Source organism: Pyrus communis, chromosome 17 (assembly GCF_041283825.1).
Source record: "Pyrus communis isolate YQ-2024b chromosome 17, ASM4128382v1, whole genome shotgun sequence".
Taxonomy (NCBI): domain Eukaryota; kingdom Viridiplantae; phylum Streptophyta; class Magnoliopsida; order Rosales; family Rosaceae; genus Pyrus; species Pyrus communis.
In genome coordinates this window covers 11,110,529-11,131,145 of record NC_142581.1, presented here as the reverse complement: position 1 = coordinate 11,131,145, position 20,617 = coordinate 11,110,529, and the positions used below count along the sequence as shown (strand labels likewise).

At 37.4% G+C, this 20,617-nt stretch overlaps 1 protein-coding gene across 1 annotated transcript; it reads right to left on the bottom strand.

Moving 5' to 3' along the window:
• Nucleotides 1-9,676: 9,676 nt before the first annotated feature.
• On the bottom strand, nucleotides 9,677-13,014 carry LOC137708045 (F-box/kelch-repeat protein At1g51550). The gene is made up of 2 exons (XM_068447022.2): nucleotides 12,234-13,014; nucleotides 9,677-10,817 (listed from the first exon to the last, which is right to left on the bottom strand). Exons 1-2 carry the CDS (start codon nucleotides 12,661-12,663, stop codon nucleotides 9,847-9,849), a joined length of 1,401 nt encoding a protein of 466 aa, XP_068303123.2. The 5' UTR covers nucleotides 12,664-13,014; the 3' UTR covers nucleotides 9,677-9,846.
• Between the last annotated feature and the right edge of the window lie 7,603 nt (nucleotides 13,015-20,617).

Genomic DNA, 20,617 nt, shown 5'->3' with positions numbered 1-20,617 from the left:
TGAATTTGAATGTGGGCATGCGATATTGGAGTCCGATTATGGCATTTAGACGAACCCATTTGCTTTGTTTTTGTTTCAATCTACATTGATCAGTTAATTTGTTGAATTATTTCATGATTTTGCAAATTTTAAAGTTTTAGAATTTTGAATCCTGGTGATGTACAATTCCTTGAAGAATATATGTTTCTGTATTTGCTTAAGTTTTGAAAATTTGAATTCAATATGCTTGATCATAAGTAGTTGAATTACTTGAATATATTCAAGATTTTGAGACTCTCAATTCTCTGATATATGAGAACTGGAGGTTGATGGGCATTAGGCAGGTTCCTTCCATTTACATCATTTTTTGAAAGAACAAAAAAATCGAAAAAAAATCGAAACCGAACCAAAGAAACCCAAAACAGAAAAAAAAATGAAAAAAATTGAACCAAACTGAACCGAAATTTCAGTTCGGTTTTGATTTTGGCAAAAAACCGAATCGTTTCGAACCCAACCCAACCCTAGTATGGTGCTGACATTGACTTTCAAGAGTTTAGAATGTTGCTTAATGCGCGGAAAAACTTTGATGACCATTACTATTTCGCACGAAGACCCAGATTTATCTGGGGGCTTTACATCTTGGATATCCCTAGTTAGACAAAAATTGGTTCAAGGACGTCCTGGTGGTCGATGGCGACTGGGAAAAAGATATCTCAAGTGTAGGACCATGATTTTCCAGGGTCGGAGTTAGGCTAATCCGAATACAGTTACCTCAGAAGTTTGGTCATGGACTCACCAGCTCCGGGCAGAGCTGTATTAAAAGGAATAGCGGTGCCACCATCATTTTGCTCCTGGCACTAGGCGGAATCCTAGGGACTCCGCTGGATGGTCATGCTTGTTCCACAAGACACGCGATCTGGTTTGGATATGGACATAATCAGATCCTATTAGTCTTGGAGTTCCTACAATCTAAGAATTAGCGTGTGCCACAAATAATCATAACTCTTAAGAGGATGCAATATGTTACGACCCGTACCTTAAATTATTGGATTTTAGTCCCGAGACATGTCTAATGACCATTTTACCCCTGATGGGTGTCTTAAATAATTTAGCAAGCTTCAACTCAAGAATTTAACCTTGATTCTTTCTTAAGTTTCATAACTTTATTTTTTTTACATTAGTTTTATGTCGAAAGCAATTACAAATCGAGACCTCGATGGCTTATTTGTAATTCAAAGTAAATGGAGGGGAAAATTTGTAGTTTCACTTAAAAGATTTTAAGTGGGGTTATAACCCACTTCGGTCTCTCTCTCCTTCCTCATTTATGAAAATCCCTCACTCTCTCTAAACTGTCTCTTTCTCGAACTCACTCTATCTATCACCGAGAGAAGAGAGTTCTTACTCTCCTACTTACCTCCACAAATCAAACTTGAACCTTACATATTTGGAACCATTGAGACTTGAGGAACCAAGCGATGCCCTTGCATGCGTCATCGGAGCACCATGGGGTGCTTTGCCATTAAAGTTGTAAGCTTGAAGCTCTCAAACTCGAACCCAGGTGAAACTCCTTTCTAAATGTGTAAATCTTTCTGCTATCTACATGTTCATGTAGTGGTTTTCATACTTAAATATGTGGGTTTAAACCTCATTAACTCTGTGCATGTTTGCTCTACTCTGGCGACGAACTTTGGAGAAAACTGTCGAGTTTGAAGGTGGCTAAAGAGCTTCCTCCTCTTATTTCCATTTTTGGGTTTATGGGACCAAGATTTATGATGTTTTGGGAATGAAATTGCATGCACACTGCCTTCATGTTTCCAGTTTTCAACAAGGGCAAACGGACGAACTCCAATGAGTTCGAGGTGTAATTCTCTATGAAATCTCCTACATTTCACTTGGGTAAGTTCTTGATCCTATATTAAGGGTTTTAAACATAAAAATCATGTTGGAAATCTTTGTTTTAATGTATGCATGTGTTCGATGCATTTTTCCAGAATCCTAGGTGGATTCAACCTCCATTGGTCCAATTTTTGGTTTAGGTAATTTCCTAGACCTTAATTCGTGTTTTGGGTTGGTTTTGGAGTGTGAAATCATTGAAATATAGCACAGGGAAACCCTAACAACGTTCTGGGTTATTCTCTGTAGTCTTCGACAGGGCTCTAGCATTGGGCGACGGTGACCAGTGATGATCACCATTAACTTTGACGACAAGAGATGAAATTCCGTTAACTTTGACGAAATCTATCAACGAAAAAGGTATGTTCTGTTAACTAACTTAAAACCTCACCATATCGGCGTATGGCTCCGGCGAAGGCGAGTGTGACGTCTACTTGTCAAACTACTACAACTAGTATAACGGCATATTCACCGACAACGATGGCTCATTACAACGCATATTTCTCGGTGCGTGACTGCGCTTAACACCACTGCGACGGTGCTTGGTGGAGCGTGGCTGGAACATAGAGGCGCTTGTCGGCGCTTATGGGACCCAAGACCTACCTTTAGGTTTTTCGGTGTTCTAAATCACATGGTGCCCTCCGTTTGTGCAAATTCAATACCTAAATGGTAGTTTTGTGCAATGTTCCATAAAGTATCAATTTAAGCTTAACTTAGCTTATTATGATTATCATAAGCTTATTAGAGGATCGAAAGGATATAGGTAAGGAGCCTATCGGTGAAAGACGCTCTACTTACCTATGAGTGGAGCCCTTTGAAAAACTAAACATTTTTAGCTTATATATATGTGGATGTGTTATATGCGAGTGCCTATTACTATGTTGGTCTTTGATGAGACTTATGATGGTAGTTGTTCTTATTTTGAGAAATATTGGTGATTTATTTTCACCACATGGTCATGAGGTGTTGAGGTGTTGATATGTCGAGGTGTTGAGGTGATATTTCATATAGTTATCTTCAGCCGTAGATCATTTGTAGGTGATATGTTATCCTAGTAGACGCTAGGATTATTGATGATTACCGGTAGTGAGTCTAGCTAATTAACGCTAACACACCCTGCATACTATACTTATGCTAGTAGACACTAGTATGATTGATTGATTGATTGATTGATTGATTGAGAAGAGGTATGATTTCTGAACTTTTGATCGAATGCATTCGATCATGGAAACTGTTGTGTTTTTCATTTACTATTATGGTAGTAAATACTATTATGTAGTTTCCACTATATATGTTTTCAAAACAGGGGTTATTATGTTGAATGATTTTAAATGTGATAAAAATTGTCCACTCACATTTTGTTTTATTGACCCCTTTAGGACTTAATGAAAGTAAGAAGAATACCGGTGGTGACGAGTGGGCTTGGTAGTGAGGCTTTCATCCTTTGGACTTAAGGTGATGGTTTATTTACTATAGTTTTATCCATTTTGTAATAATTGTATGATCGTACTTTTGATTAGGCATAATACTGCACGTTTATGTGTTTACTGTTATGTGAAACTTCCAGCTCTGGTGTGATGTGATAATAACAGAAGTTAAATCCCAAGATAATTTGTGTCCCCAAGTGGGGAGGTTGATAAGTAAACTATGTAGAAGCTTACTATGGCTTCATCATTAAGTTGTCTTGTGATGTCATCTCCAGATGGGGTCATATGGTCAATTTAATGTCGACCAACACATCACGACCTCGTAACTTGTGTTATTGGGGTCAGGGTGCGTCACAATATCTTTTTTTAGATATCCTCTAGGATTCTTCCAACGTAGAATGAGGATTCTATCCTAAAAAAGATTTATCCCCCATTGTATAAATACACCTACCTATCGAGGGTTCATCTATGGTAACGCAATCTAAACACTTGAATTTTTTTGCCCACTGCTTGAGTCTAAAATTATTCGTTAACTTGATTGTCGGAGAGCCCTTGGCCAGCACACCCCTCACCTCTAGGCTTGCCCACGATTATTTTACTATTTTGTAGGTTGCTCGGATTTGTGCTTGACCACCGCCCACGGAGGTGCGAAAATATGGTTCCAGCAAGTGGTGCTTTCATTGTGAGAGAACTCATATTCATCTCGACCATATCACTCTGCCGATTAATATGTCAAAAAGCTCAATTAATCACGTTCGTTTTGCCACCTCCTAGGGTAGTATCCATCATGGGTATGGTGGCATGGCCACCATAGACAAGATATGGGAAAACGTCATGGAAATCTGTTTGTCTCTAGAAGAGGTCTGACAAAGCCCACTATCTAGAGAACCTACTAGACTCGCCGACATAAAGGCATATGTCATAGTCTTCAAAGAAGCTGTTACTCGTTTCAAAGAATTGGCGGTCTGAAAGACGAATGTGATCGATCTAACATCCGAACCTAAACGCCATGGTAAGTTACATCTTGGTCGATAATGGCTCAAGGGTCAGTGTCATATTCAAGGACACCATCAAGAAGATGGGAATTTCAACAAAGGAAAAACAATATTTCACACCTTTAACGGGCACCTGTCTGATCTCTACAAACGGTGAAGCTAGTGGTCCAAGCAAAGCTCTATAACTATTTAGCTTGAACTGGTTACATTAGATGAAGGTTGTCCCATCCAGCTATCACCAATTGCTATGTTACCCCCTCTCGGTGGAGAAAAAGAAATAAAAGGTTATCAATCAGTGGCGCATTGCTGCTCATTCGAAGCATGAACATGATCAAAGGAGGAGAACAAAGTTTCAACACCTGCATGGATGAATCAATATAGCAATCATAGCCAGGGTCAACAGATGAGTTATAATGAATTTAACTTAGATCTTAACCCCCAAGATGATGGCACACTGGAGTTGAAGGCAGACAAAGACGTCCTGTACATTAGCCTTGATTCCGACAGACAAGAACGAAAAGCCAAGATCGACTCGAAGCTCACCGACCGAGAAAAAAGCTGTTCACCAGCTTCTTACGAGTTAACAAAGATGTTTTTGTATGATCAGCAAAAGACATGCCTTGAATCGATCCCTTTATGATTTACCACCGTCTCTACCTAGACCTAATTGCCAAACCAGTTATCCAGTGCAAAAGGAACCACGGAATAGAGTGTAGTAAGATCATAGAATCAGAAATAGACAAACTCAAGGATGCCCAGTTTATCATCGAAGTTCACCACCCGAACAGGCTCGTGAACATTGTGCTATTACAAAATAAGAATGGGAAGTAGAAAGTATGTGTAGACTTTACGGACCTTAACAAGGCTTGGCTAAATGATCCATATCCACCCTCACGAATCGACCTATTGGTAGATTCAACCATGAGACACGAATTCTTGAGTTTCATAGATGCTTAATCCAGATACAACCAAATAAAGATGTACATGCCAAACACGGAAGCAACATCCTTTGTTATCAACTGAGGTACATACTGTTATAAAGTCATGCCCTTTGGACTAAAAACATACTAACGACTTTTCAATCAAATATTTAAGTAGAAGATTAGAGACACAATGGAGGTCTACATGGAAGACATGGTTGTCAAGAGCAAAGAAAAGAAAGACCATATAACACATCTCCAAGAATCGTTTGATCTGCTCTGAAAGTACAATATGAAACTAAACCAGAAAACTGTATCTTCAAAGTAGCGTCAAGCAAATTCTTGGGTTATATGGTTACTAAGCATGGAATTGAGGTTAACCCATATCAGATCAAAGCCATTATAGAATTATGATCATCCAGAACCATAAAACAAAAACAAAGCCTGACAGGACGAGCTGGCAGCCATTAGCAGATTCCTTTCACGATCCACCGATAAGTGCAAACCATTCTTCACAACGATAAAGAAAAGCAAGGTCTACTCTGGATAGATGAATATGAGGAGGCCTTCACTAAAGTTAAGAAATACCTTTCCAAACCCTGCTGATATCTAAACTAGTAGACGGAGAAAACTTATACTTATACTTGGCCTTATCTGACTCTATAGTAAGCGCAGCCCTAAATCGAGAATACTCAGGAAAGCAGAAACTTGTATACTACATACCAAAAACTCTTAACCAGAGACGAGGTATCAGAAAATGGAAAAACTGCTCCTGGCACCAGTAACGGTAGCTAGAAAACTCTAATCGTGTTTTCAGTCATTCAGGGTAGTCTACATGACGAAGTATCCGTTGAGATCCATCTTGCATAGTCTCGACGCCTCGTCCAGAGTCAACAAATGGGCTATCAAACTAGGGCAACATGAAATAATCTACTAACCCAAGGTTCAAGCACTGGCAGACTGTGTAGCTGAATTCACACCATCAGTTCAAAGTACTACAGGCGCAACAAGTTCCCAAGGCCTTCTAGAAAATCCCCGTTTTTGGAAGCTTTACGTAGATGGGTCATCTAACATACTCAGGGTTGGCGTAGGGATCATGCTGCAAACACTCGACAGATACATACTTAAATAAGCTTTGAAACTCAGGTTTAAGACAAGTAACAATGAAGCAGAGTAAGAGGCCCTTCTTGCAAGACTCAGAGTCGCGAAAGAACTCAACGTAAAGGAACTGCTAATTTATTGTGACTCGATTCTCATAATAAATTAGGTCACAAGGGACTATGCTGCACATCATCCTACCATGGGGCTCTAACTAAACAGGGCCATATAAGATCGACAAAGTGGAAGGCAACAAAACCTATCACCTGCAGCACATGGATGAAACCCCAATCACCAAGAAGCAGAACATCGCTAAGCTCATAAAATATTATCTGTAAATGCACCATATGAACTACACGCGGTTTGATTCCCTTCTCGAGATATGTAGGCAATTCTCCCCGAACCCAATAGCAATGCCATCGTAAGCGCGAAGACAAGTCTACGGAGAACTCATCCCCTTAAGCCCCACCATAGACTTATTGTCATATCATCTTTTCCTTAGAGTTACACCAATGATTTGATACTCCATCCCAGAGATATGTAGGCAATCCTTTTGGGATTCAATCACACCCCCTTATCAATATAATTCTGCTTTGAATCATGAATAAAGAGAAGTTATATTAAATATATAAGTTGCTTCTGCTGTGCTGTGAGATATTCCAGTTCTTTTGAAATATAGTCAGTGGTATTTCCAGTTCTTTTGAGTAACTGGTATTTCCGTTCTACTCGTTATATTCATACAACACTGACTATATATGCTTAATTGTTTGGTGAAATATTCCAGTTCAACTTGAGTAACTGGTATTTCCGTTCTACTCGTTATATTCATACAACACTGACTATATATGCTTAATTGTTTTACATGTCCACAAACGAAAAAAAAGCCACGCAAACGGCAAGGCAATCATTGTTGGTATGTAGGGTTATAGGACTAGAATGTGTTCAACTACCTCTTCCTTTTTCTTTTAGTTGCTCAACTTTTGCAAATAGGATGGTAGCTTGTATGTAGCAATTGATATAAATGCAGGCGCTTTGTTTCTACAAACGATCTATAGCGGATAACGGATCATAAGTTTCTTTTGTTATTGAAATCTTATTTGTAGTGACACCTATTAGCCCTGCACTCCTTATGTCCAAAGGGGTTGGGTTCTAATGCTTGTTTCTACTCTTATTTCTGATTTTCGACGATTGCAGAAGTGGTTAGTTCTTGGGAAACTTCCATTTCGGGTTAAAACCACGCTAGTTGGTTTCTGGAATGGGTGCCTGTATTTTTCATCCGGACAACGAAACAAAGGACCAGATAATCCCCAACCAAAGGTCATCGGAGAGTTGTGGAGAACGAAATTAAAACTGAACTCGTGATAGGTTCCTTCATGTTGATTCTTTGGCACAATTGTTTTCTGTCAGTCTAACCATTCGCCATCTCGTAACCAATCATTCATTTATTAAGTTTTTGGATTAGAAATGTTCTTCCCTGTTGCAGTAAATAGAAAAGTCACCTACTTACAGGCAATCTTGTGTACAGAGACTATTACTGTATTTCTCATTGTTGTTCCACGTTATGTAACCTTGTATATTAACTTGAGTTCCACGTGAATGATCATTAGCAGAAACAAGAGTGTTTGTCGCAAGGAATTTTAGTATGGTGTTGAATCTCTTCACGAGTCATGTAATTATTGACGCGACGTTTGACACATGGTTGATACAACCGGTGACATCCAAGAATCTCTACGTATTTTACTATGGTTTTTTGTGTGCTGCTGGCTATTATTGCTGATGTTTTAGAAAAATGAAAGGAAAGTGACTTTCGCACCATTTTGAGCTTCATACACACTTCTACTTAGTCATAGCCATTGATTCAGTTTGTTTTATTTAATTCAATGACTATAAATAAATAGGGTTGTGAGAAATTGAAAGGAGTGAAAATCAAATTTTAAAATGAAAACGCACTTGTACACATAGGGTAAAATTTAGGCTTATTATATTGCAACCCCACATATTGTTGAATACACCCTACGTACTTAATACAACCCACATTTCCTTTTTTAATTTAAACTTATCTTAATACATCCCGTTTACTTTCCTATAATACCGTCACACCTCACTCTCACCATATAACTTACATTTTCTACGTACACCCCACACTCTTCAAATTTTAAGTGCAAATACATAAGGTCATCCAAAAGTACCTTCGGTGTAAAGCTGAAGCTGGTGTGATTTCGAAATATTTTTAATTTTTCTATTGGAGTGGTGCCAACAATTGTTTGATTATTTGCATGTGTTTATCCCTTCATGTTTCTCTATCCCGTCCATGGAAAGAGGTGGAAGGCTGTGGGTATTCCGTACCAGTAGTTGAGGAAGATGATTTTCGCAACAGTGGATGAGGAAGATGAGGAAGATAAAAATCCAAAAAAAATATGGCAGCTATAAAAGTGTAGAGCTTTATATAGAGTAGGAGCAGTGGCACTGGGTAATCGGGATTAAATAAATATTAGGGTTGATGATGATGATTCCTCTCCTTTTCCTTTGATCGAATTATGGGAATGGATTTAGTTATTGAATCATTGAATTAAACGAAGAGATTAGGTTGTTACGCTGCTTTTAAAATCAAGGGATCTTTGTGATCTAATGTGGCTAAGGTTTATTAGGTGTGTGATTCTCATCATCAATCATATTTGTTTTTAATGGATATCATTCATAACGCAGTTATATACATGCCGATGTCGTTGAAATCACTAAAACAATGAAAATATGAAGTCTTACCTCATGTAAAGTTTCCAAAACGTTGATTTCACGTATCATTTGTCAAGAATAATTTTTTCAATTAACATGTTTGTAGTTTCATTAATTCTACAATGGAGGATAAGAGTGGTTTCGAGAGTTGAAGAAGATAAATAAACTTGGGATGTACATGTGAAAAGTAATTTGGATTTTTAATTTTTTTAAACCTTATAAGGTCAAAATTGTCATTACATTATTAGGTATGCAAATCATTTAATATTAAATTTTAATAAGAGGTGAATTCATTGTGGAGTGCTAATGAAAAAAATCTAAAATTTAATTCAGGTTCTTTCATTAAAATTCTTTTATCATATCGAAAAGGTTTACCGTCGAGATGCGTTGCTAAACTATGATTTCGTAACCGAAGTAAAATCGTAAACTATACCAAACTACACTATTTTTAGTATATATCTCACACAGCCACACAAGGTTATCAATTCTCACATGTAACATATGTGGGGGACAATTATAACATTAGTGAATTGAAACATTTAGGTGGACGGTCTCACTGAAAAATCACTCCGCTACGTACAAGGTACACCCTCTTAAATGAGAAATTAATAAAAAAAAAATTCATAAGAGATGCTGGAAGAAAAGATGTTGGATAAAAGCCATTTAGTCAGATAATCTCAATTCTTTTTCCTTTTTTCCTTGAACAAAACATAATCTCAATTCTTAAGAGATGTACACAGCAAGTAATGAGCCACTATGTAAAAGACATGGAGCAATGCACTGGCATCCATGAAAACACTTTCACCTCAGCACAAGCTCCACAAGCAGGAGTTCGCCGTCAAACCTCAACCCGGCAGGGGCACCCGGCTGAAGCAACCCATCCACCATTCCGCCAAACACAAACAAGTACCGCCCCGAGTTATCTGTGCAGGCTCCATGGAATGACCGGCATTTGGGCTCATAACCATCTGCCTTGAACCTCTTCCACATTTTTGCCAATAACTGCATAGAGTTCAGTGGAGTTGGCTGCTGCATTGTAATGGATGGAACTGCATTTATGTCTAAAACCCAGAAGTCATTTTTACGGTGTCTGTACGAATCCTCTCCCCCACAGATCAGCAGATGGCCGCCTAACATGAGCGTGGCCGAGTGACCAACTCGGGGAAGAGAGACTCCTCCTGGAATATTTTGCAGCTCATAGTGTACCTGTACCCATTTCGGATTACCTTCACAAATGTCCAAGAACCAGACATCATTAAGCACATCGTAACCTAATCCTCTCCCACCAAATAAAACCGTTCGTGCTCCTCCGATGCAGGTCAGTGTGTGTCCCGAACGAGCTGGGGGACATGGATGAGTCCTGATTTCATACCAAGTTCCAAACCGAAAATTTTCTGAGAGTTCCAACACCCATGTGTCACACAATCTCACACCATAAAGCCCAATTCCTCCATGGATAACCATCTTTCTGCCGTCAATGCAACATGCAGCATGAGCCCCTCGCTGGGAAGGTGCATCAGATCCCACAACAAGCAGCTTCCATGAGAGTGTGACACCAAGATTCCCATGGCATTCTACTTGCCCCACCCATGTATCATTGTGACGGCCCCCATTGTCATTTATTCCTCCAAACATAACAAGAAAATCATCAATTACAACAGAAGAATGCCCAAATCTACCACTTGGAATGCCAGAATTTATCTTCTGCCACTTCAACATTCTCCGAAAATCATTACCAATGTATGCCACCCATGTGTCGTCTAGATGACGTCCTAAAATAACATACAACAGAAACAGAATAATCAGATATTTAAATTTGAAGTACATAACAAAGAAACACAGGCATGCCCCAACAAGGAACAAACTCAGAGGATAATTCATTTAAGATAGCGGGTTGTTGTCTAGAGAATACAATTTTCATATATTTAATTGCTAAATATCTGCAGTAATTCGAACCCCTAGCAAGGGCATCAACCGGTACACATCCAAGAATCTATCGTGACCTGAATTTTCCAGGGGAAGGTAAGGCTGACTCTCTTACTTAGCAACCATGAAAATATTTGAAGTAGAATACAGTTTAGACATGGTTCAGTAATAGAAAGGCAGCTTACAAGTTAGAAACAGGCAATCTACAAAAGAGAGGCACTTGAATGGGGTTTTAGATCCCTATTAGATTAAACCTTCAGAATATCAGAAACGAAAACATGAGTAATTTTTTTCAGAATGTTCTTTTAATACTCTGCAGTCCTGCAAACATATAGGTTTCCTGGCAGGCAGGCAGATTCAAGGACCAATCCAAGCAACAGCTTTGGGGTGGCCTACATGATACAAGTAGCAACGCTTTCATCATCTATAGATTAAGCGAAATGCTAGATTTACGCATATGTCGGAATCATTAGAACCTTGCCATTAACACTAGTGCTACTTTAACCTCAATGATTAAGAAAATATGCGCTTCCAAGTTACACCATGTACTCGGTTCAAACCAAGATCTGCTAACAACAAAAAAAATCCAAAAAAAAATTGTTTTTCTTAAGAAATCACCTTCAGTATCTGTTCAGTTTCGGGTTGGCCAGACTTCTAAAAAGTTTATTTCTTCATGCATTTCACAGCTAGAAAATGAGTTATAAGATGCAAAATCTTCAGCACTATTACCATGGTGATCCTAAACGAAAAAAAATTATGCATCTCGTCGATCAAAGGTCACAAAATCTCAACTCATTTTTGCAAGTTCAGCAAGCCTCCAAAACCTAAGAGAGCCAGTAGAATTGACATGGAACAAGTACCAGAAGGCATGAAAAACAGCAGACTCCAATCCCAACTGGGCACATAAACTAGCTATTAATATATGCACTTCATGACTAATTCTATATTAATTTCAACACTGCATGAGCAGTAGCTTCATCTAGCCAATAGATCAAAAAGTTCAGTAAAACATGCAGTATAATTAATTAAAACAACAAAATTGATAACAAATCATCAAAACCAAGAACAGGACGAGGTCTTGTGCAAGTGCTAGATTGCCCCGTGGATGGGATCTTCCTGTTCAACCAACTACGTATCACGTTCGAACCCTCCTCTCCCCTTAGTCTAGCTATTGTAGTAGTACCGCTTGTAATAAAAAGAATATATGACAAGCAAAACAAAATTATAGGTGGGATTATATTAAGCAAGAATAACTGACTGACCTCCCTCACATCCACCACCAAACAACACCAAGCAACCAGACACAAAATTGAGGGAATGAGAAGCCCTGGGACTGGGGAACCCCAATTCCCCATCCGGGTCAGAAAATTTATGGCAATACACAGAGTCAACCCTAGATACTTGCTTGTAGAGCGTCATCCATGGCAGTTGCTGATGGCCAAAGTTTGAAGCTTTGAGGGCCTCCACTGATTTGGGTCCCCAGTCCCTCCTGCATATGGACTCCCACAGACTGTCAGATGCTGCCAAAGCTCTGAACTTTTTGCAGGTCATGGCAAAGCAAAGAATTGAATCCACAGGAAGGAGCAGCAGGATCGTGAAGAGGTGGTCTTGAGCTATGTTGGAAATTGGTGAGCCATTGAAGGAGTAGCAGAAGCTGCTGCTGCTTCTGCTAGTGCTGCTGGTTTCTGCCATTGATGAAAACTTGAAGCTTTTGTGGGTTGGTGGGATTTTATGGCTGTGATTGTTGGGGAAGTGGGAATTTCAGAGGGATACAAAGTTGGGTTGGTTTGATTTGCTCTGATTGTTCATGGCAATTGGGAAAAGGGAAGGTAAATGTTTTCTGTTTTTTCTTTTTTCCTCCCTTTTCATTGTTGGTTTGGAAGAAGATGGTAAATTTTTGTTTGGGAAAAGAGAGAGAGAGTGGATTGGATTGTAGTGCCCCTCTTGTTTTTTGTCTTGTTTTATGAAAATTATGAGCATTTTTTTCTAGAGTTGTTTTGGTGGGTTAACTTTGAATTATCCAGAAACTATAAGTTATTGGTTATGAGACAAAAGATATCCCAATCCAAGTCTCTCTCCACTCTCCACTCTCCACTCTCCACTCTCCACTCTCCACTCTCCACTCTCCGTCCTTTCTCTGTACGGACGGTCGGCCAAGGGACTGAAACTCAAGGCATAAGCACTTAAGTCTTGTAAGCACAGACTAATTAAAATGATCATGATAAACACAAATATGATCGATATCAAACACACTACGCCTATCTATGTGATGCCAGTATGAGTAGTCGACTAGCTATCAGTTTAGTAATATTTTTCTTTTCAACGTTAAAAGAAGTGGCTTTCGAATCTGAGTGTCTTAATACATGAAGGGAGGTGATTTTTACACACCATCTTAATGGTCAAATAGTTTCATGTCTTCATCTACAATGGTAAGATTGGTAAATACATGTGGAGAAGATGCTCTCCTACATATGAGAAAAACTTTGTGATAGGTTTCACAAAAATAATGAAATCTTGTATTTTGATCTCAACCAACTTCACGATAGGCCATTTGGTACGACAGATACCCGAATTTGACAATCTTACCAAAATTTCTCTCACTACACGTGCAGCCTTATTTAGTTTTTTGACATCCAACTATGTGACATTGAATGTGGGATGATTTATTCCTTTTGTAGGCAAATCAACAATGCAAGAGGGACTTTAAACCCTCTAGGACCATTGAAAGTAGGTGAAGTTATAAATTGTGCATCTCCTAGTGCTAGGCACAAGCCAGGAGCTCATGAAATTTTGATGCTACATGAACGTTGTCTGGACATTAAGCTTGTGTCATGACGTGGAGCAATTTGATTCCCTGATCAAAGAGGTGGCAAAGTTTGAACCTTTGGATCTGAAATTTGGATTCTTTCAGAGGCATCGAATAGACTAATGAAAAGCTGCTACAAGATGAAGTTGGTAAACCCACGGCGTATATAGATTATCTATTTCATTAATAAAGTCTTCAAAGAGAGATTATCCACATTATTGGCAAGATGAGATGAGAAAAGTCTAATGTCTTAGGCCTCCTCCAACTATGGGCTAAAACCCAAATTTCCCCTCCCCGCCCCCCTCCCCCAACAAAAAATCCAACCTAACCTAAGTCCTAAACCAAACCTAAAACCTAAAACTCAAAAGGAGGCCAAATACCGGCCCGTTTTTAGGCCATAAATTGAAGTGGGGCCCACGGATGAGAGTGAAAAGTGGGCTCTGAAGCCCAGACTCCCCACCCCCACTCACCCAACGCGTTGCACGCGCCAGGCCGGATCCCAGCGGGAGCCCACCCACATGGCGTGTCCCCCCGCGTGTCAGACGCCACTGTAGCCCAACGACTACTTTTCTAATCCAACAGCCAGTTTAATTGGACCGTTGGAATTTTTTTTTGTTTTATATTCATATATTTATTGAATCCAATGGTTTAGATCAAATATAATTAAATCTAACGGTAAAAAAAAGATCTAATGGCCCAAATTTAAATCTAACGGCTAAAATAATTAAAAAAAATTATTCAACTCAAAATTCACCCAAACACTCTATAAATACCTATATATTTGTTCAAACATCCACACAAAACTCACTTTTCTTGTACAATTCTTTCAATTTTTCTTTCTACCATTTCTTCTCATTTCCAAAATTTTCAAGATGGCAAAAGAGCATGTTAGAGGTTGTAATTGGACCTTTGAGGAAGATATTGCTTTATGTTTCGCAAGAGTTTCTATTAGCGAAGATGGTGCCATCAGCACGAACCAAAATAAAAAATGCTTCAGGTTTCTATTAGCGAAGGTGGCTTCATATATGGCTTCAATTGCCTTACAGAAGCGCTTCAGATCCTCAATAGCAGTACTCTCTGCAAGTCGGCAATACTCGTCAGTTGAGTCTGCAGAGCACCCATTAGCTAGCATCTGAAATGCAGATGTTAGCTTCTGATGAGGTGATAGGCTTTGTCGGCCTACGACATCTATCTTCCTGCAAAATAGTAGTCATGATGGACAACTGCATTTAAGATGCTTTCAAAAAGTTCTCTCCTCATCTGAAACCGCCTTCGAAAATCATGAGAAGAATACCTCGGACATTCGATGAAATAATCTTTCATCATCCAGTCATGACACTCTTCTCTTTCACACTGCACAAATGAACATCCCGTGACAAAACCACGATGGCTAGATTCAGCATGGTGCTGATACTACATAAGCGAGTTTGCAAATTCGGCTTCTTCTGCGTTCATTTCTACATCGACATTTGCACAGCTTGCTTTGTAATGCCCTGAAATTTTAAATATATGAATTATATATTCATAATTGTGAATATGTGAAGAAAATCGAAATTAAATCGATGTACGATCCCAAAGATAGAATTGGGAAAACTGTAAAGTTTTGTTACAGGAATTATTATAATGTACGTATTTGTGGTATTGAGAGTTTATATTATTTTTCGGGAATTTATATTAACTTATTTGAGTTCAGTTTTAAATTAAACTGCTTACGAGGTTTAAAGTTTGGAAATTAACTATTTAAAATCCATAGACCTTTTTAGGTCACAATTTATATTTTTGAATAGGGCTTGAACTCACGAACGTGTAGGCGCAAACTGTTCGTGAAACAGAGTTATAACGAAAGAGTTATTAACGTTTAAAGTTAGGGACACTTTGGAAATTTTCTTATAATCTAGAATGCTCCAAAAAATCTGGAGCATGCCACGTATGTGGCTAGGATGAAAAAGGAAGGAGAGAAATGAGGGAAATGAGAGGGGGGACCGGCCAATGAGGAGAGAGAGAGAAAGGAGGGGAAAGGAGGGAGAAATAGAGGAGAGAATCGGATCCTTCATTGACCCCCGACCCAACCCGATCGGATCTCCCGATTCTGATCACCGTTGATGATGGGACCGGTGCCAAAATGATCCTTACTTCAAACTCAGTTGTCCTCCCCCCCCCCCAGTTACACCCAAGAAACTGAAGAAAAAGGGTTGATTTTAAGAGGAACCGCACGGTGGGTGCGATGGGTTTGGGGTCGATTCGCCAAAACCTGGAGCTAACTCCATCCATTACCATCACCAATATTCTCCCCTCAATTTATGGAACAAAGCCCAAGCAATGGTTGGGGCGTTGCAGCTCGTTTTGAGGTCGAATTGAGAACACCTATTTATAGGGTCCAACGGTCCCAGGATGATTTCAGGTTTTTCCCGATCGAATTGGACTTCGGCCCAGGTATGAAAGTTGTTCTTCTCATTGAAATATACTTTCCTATAAAATTTAGTAATTTTTAGAGTTAGTCAGAAAATTGGGTTTCATTTCGTCGGAAACCGTCACATGCGGCGGCGCGTGGCCAGTGGGCCGATGCTTCCTTTTGATGCAGATTTTGATATTTTTAAATCCGTATTTAGTACCTATGTGATGTGATTCAATTATGGAAGCATAATGGTGAATATTTCATTTCTAGAATATTTTCAGAAATAGATAAAAGGTTAAATGGTGAACTACGAAGGGCTTGATCCCGTTCAAGGGTACGTAGGCAATCTAACAAAGGTTAGATGCGGCCCTAAATAATCAAGAATTAAATTTTTTTGGAAAGTTGTTTTAAAAGAAGGAAATTTGGGGATTTAATTGATAATCTAATTGTATGTTTTGATAAGTGAAATATGGATATAGTTTTGTGAGGTATTAAGGAATTGAAGTAAGGAATAATGATTAATGGTAGTTAACTAAACAAGAATTTAGTTTGGGCCTATCACCGATATTATTTCCAAAATAAATATTTCGGGGCCGGAGCGTGACATGCTTGGTATTGTGCCATTTGCATTGCCAAGCTATGCCTTCTTCTATCACCCATTGATGAGATATTGATGATTTTTATGAAACAAAAACACTTTGAAAGTTGGAAGATTGGTGAATATAGAGGATGACTGAAGGTATGAATGTTGTGTGATAGTTAGATATTCAACACAGGCTTATATAGAGGATGATTGAAGGTTTGAGTTTCATGTGTGTAGGTTTGTGTTTCATGTGTTTCATGTGTTTTGTATGTATTTGGTATGTGTTTCGTGTGTGTCATGTGTTTATGTGTGCTTTATCTCTATCATGTGTTTTGTATGTCCTTCACATGTGTGTGTGCTTCACATGTGTTTTGTATGTCCTCAACATGTGTGTTTGTATGTCTTCCATATGTGTTCTACGTGCCTTGTTTGTTTCATGTATTTTGTGTTTATACATCTCTATCATGATTTTCATATTCTTCATAGTGTTTCATGAGTTTCATGTATCAATTTAGTGATTTTTTAATATTTATCGGAATTTAAATATTTTTAGATTAAAATGTTCATAAAATTAATTTACAATAGTCAACGTACTTTTTTTTTTTTTTTGAAAAAAAAAAGTTAATTCAAGAAAAAAAAATTAGCCCAAATTCATTCTTTAATAATCTGGGGCTAAAATTTTAGGCCAGAAAAGTTGGAGCAGAAAAGCTGTTTTTAGGCTAAAACCTAAATTTTCTGGGCTAAAAATTTTAGATTTTAGGCCAAGGGTTGGAGATGGTCTTATGTGAGTCCAACAAATTATTGTATTTAGGGTTTTTATCACAAATGATCTCTGAAATTGACCCTAACCATCAAGATGGTCTCTAAAATTGAAAATCAATCAGTGTAGTCCCTGAAAATAAGTGTCGCAAATCAATGTGGTCGTTCCGTCACAATTCTGTTAAAAATTCCGTTAAGTGCTGATGTGGCACATGAATGGGCCCCAAAATATTTACAAGTTTTTATCACAAACGATCCCTGAAATTGACTCACACCATCAAGATGGTCCCTAAAATTGACCCACACCATCAAGATGGTCCCTAAAATTGAAAATTGATGAATGTAGTCCTTGAAAATAGGTGTCGCAAATCAATATGATCTCTTCCGCCATAATTCTGTAAAAAAAAAATTATGTGCTGATGTGGGTTTAATTATTAGTTTAAAAGGTCTAAACAGATTTTTGCACAGTAGAATTTTTTCCTTATAGTAGGACCTACTCCAAAGAGAGATCCCTTCTATAAATTCTGAAAGGCACAAGGCTTAAACAAGGCCTAAGAGGGGGTTTGGAAATATTTTTCAACCAACAATAGACGCACCTTGATTATAACCTCATTATCTCAAGGCATACCTCGCCCTTTTTTGAGTCACCAAACTACCAAGGAAGTGCCTAACAAGCTCTCTAAGATTATGGTTGTGAGGATGTTGATTGCCTAAATGTTAACGGGTGATGTCCCAGAAGTCGTTGCCAATCAGTCAAGCCGTCACCAAAGGTGATCTCGATATAGGTTCAATTCGGTGAAGGGTGTTGAAGTGTGTAAAGATGGGTGTATTCAAATTTTTTTAGAGAATAAACAACGAAGGAGGTAGAAGAATGTGGAATGGGATTGAAGGTGATTGCAGGACTGGACTTTTGGGTTCACAACTTTTTATTAACTATTAAATTATTAAACCTATTTGCAATTTTTTTTAATTTAATTAGACTTGTGTGATCCATTTATGTGTCACATCAGCACATAACAGAATTTTTGACATAATTATGACGGAATGTCTACATTGATTTGGGACACTTTCTTGCGGGACTACATTGATTGATTTTTAATTTCATGGACCATTTTGATGTCGCAGATCAATTTCAATGACCATTTGTGAGGAAAAATGACTTATGGACCATTTATGTGCCACATCAGTACTTAACGGAATTTTTAGTAGAATTGTGATAGAAGGACCACATTGATTTGCGACACCTATTTTCAGGGACTACACTAATTGATTTTCAATTTCAATGACCATCTTGATGGTGAGGGTTTATTTGATGGATCATTTGTGATAAAAACCCTTGTATTTATACGAAATAACTGTTAAAATAAGGTGTGTTGTAAACTCTTTCATAACAATACGTCATTGACTTAAGATACTATTAACGTAACATCTCAGGTACAAAAAAATCTTTGCAATGGATTGAGAACCTTTGTGCTATGTCACATGTTTGCCAAGAACAAGAACCGAGACCTCTGCATTCGAGTTCAATAAAAAGGAAAATGATCCTCACTGGATCCTTTTCCTAGGGATCTCGTGATCGTGACCGTTCATCATACATCGTACGATCAAAAATCATTTCAAAATTTAAATTTTAAAATTAAATATAAATAGTACCTAACGAAAACTAACCGCATGATGTACGATAAATGGTTACGATCATGAGATCCCTAGGATCCCCAGAAAAAGCATCCGGCGAGGATCTTTTTCCCAACAAAAAGGGACCATGTTGAACCAGAATCCAAAAGGTCCCCCCTTCTATGAGTCTTGGACAAATAGGTGACGTGCCACGTGTAACCCTACCTAAGAATTTCACTAGAGTAACATACAAAAGAAAGCGCATTGTGAAACCAATTTGACTACAATTGAAACTCTATAAATTAATAGGCTTGGAACAAAGGAGACTTTATTAATTTAGTGAATATTATATAATTGATAAATAAATAAATAGAAAACTTCATTTTAATCCTTGGCAAATATGACTTTTAAATTAAAACCATGAGTAAGATCAAAATTTAATTTTAGTCCCTTGATACATTAACAACCTCATTTATTAATTATATTTTGATTTTCTAATTATTTCTCTTTTTCTTCCTAAGTTTTGATGTATTAATTTTATTTCATTTATCATAATATATTTTGTTGTAAACATTTAGATAAACAATTTTTTTTTGTTATACAATATATTTCAATTTACTTTGTCTTCTTCATTTAGGTACATTAGATTTATTATAATACATTTTGATGCATGCATTTACGTACACACATTTCGGTACATACATTTCGATACAAACATTTAGGTACATTAATTCAATATAAACATTTTGGTGTTAACATTTCGGTGCATACATTTCAGTACACACATTTAGGTACATTAATTTAATATAATACATTTCGAGTGCATATATTTCGGTACATACATTTCAGTACTAACATTTAAATACATTAGTTCAATATAATACATTACGGTACACACATTTCAGTATTAACATTTAGCTATATTAATTGAGTCCTTCAAGTTTGAAAAATGTTAAATTAAATTAATAAATTAAAAAACTCTTTTTTGGTCAAAAAATAAATAAAATTTTGTATGTCAATAAATTTAAATATTTAATGGAAGACATTAAATAAAATGCACAATAATTATTTTGAATTAAGGACACATCAAGGGATTATAATCAATATGTAATCTAACACCAAGTTTATTTTAAATTTCAATCTTCTTGAAGGATTAAAGTTAAAAAAACCCTATAAATAAATTATTAGTTTATCTATTAATTAGTAACTTATTAGTTTATTAAGGTATTCCATGTTTTTAAAATATGGAGAAATTAGGTTCTCATCCTTTCTTTTGCTATTCCATTGATTAAAATCCTATTCATTTTCAATTTTTGATCAAGGTCCTTGATTATTAATAACATCATTAATTATTTTAATAATAAAATATTTTTTTTATTTCTAAATATATTCATTTAATGTTAAAAATGTTACAATTAGTATATTTATATTTATGACTAAATTTTTTATCATATATTTTTAGTTTTAGTTAGTACCCATTTTTAATTTA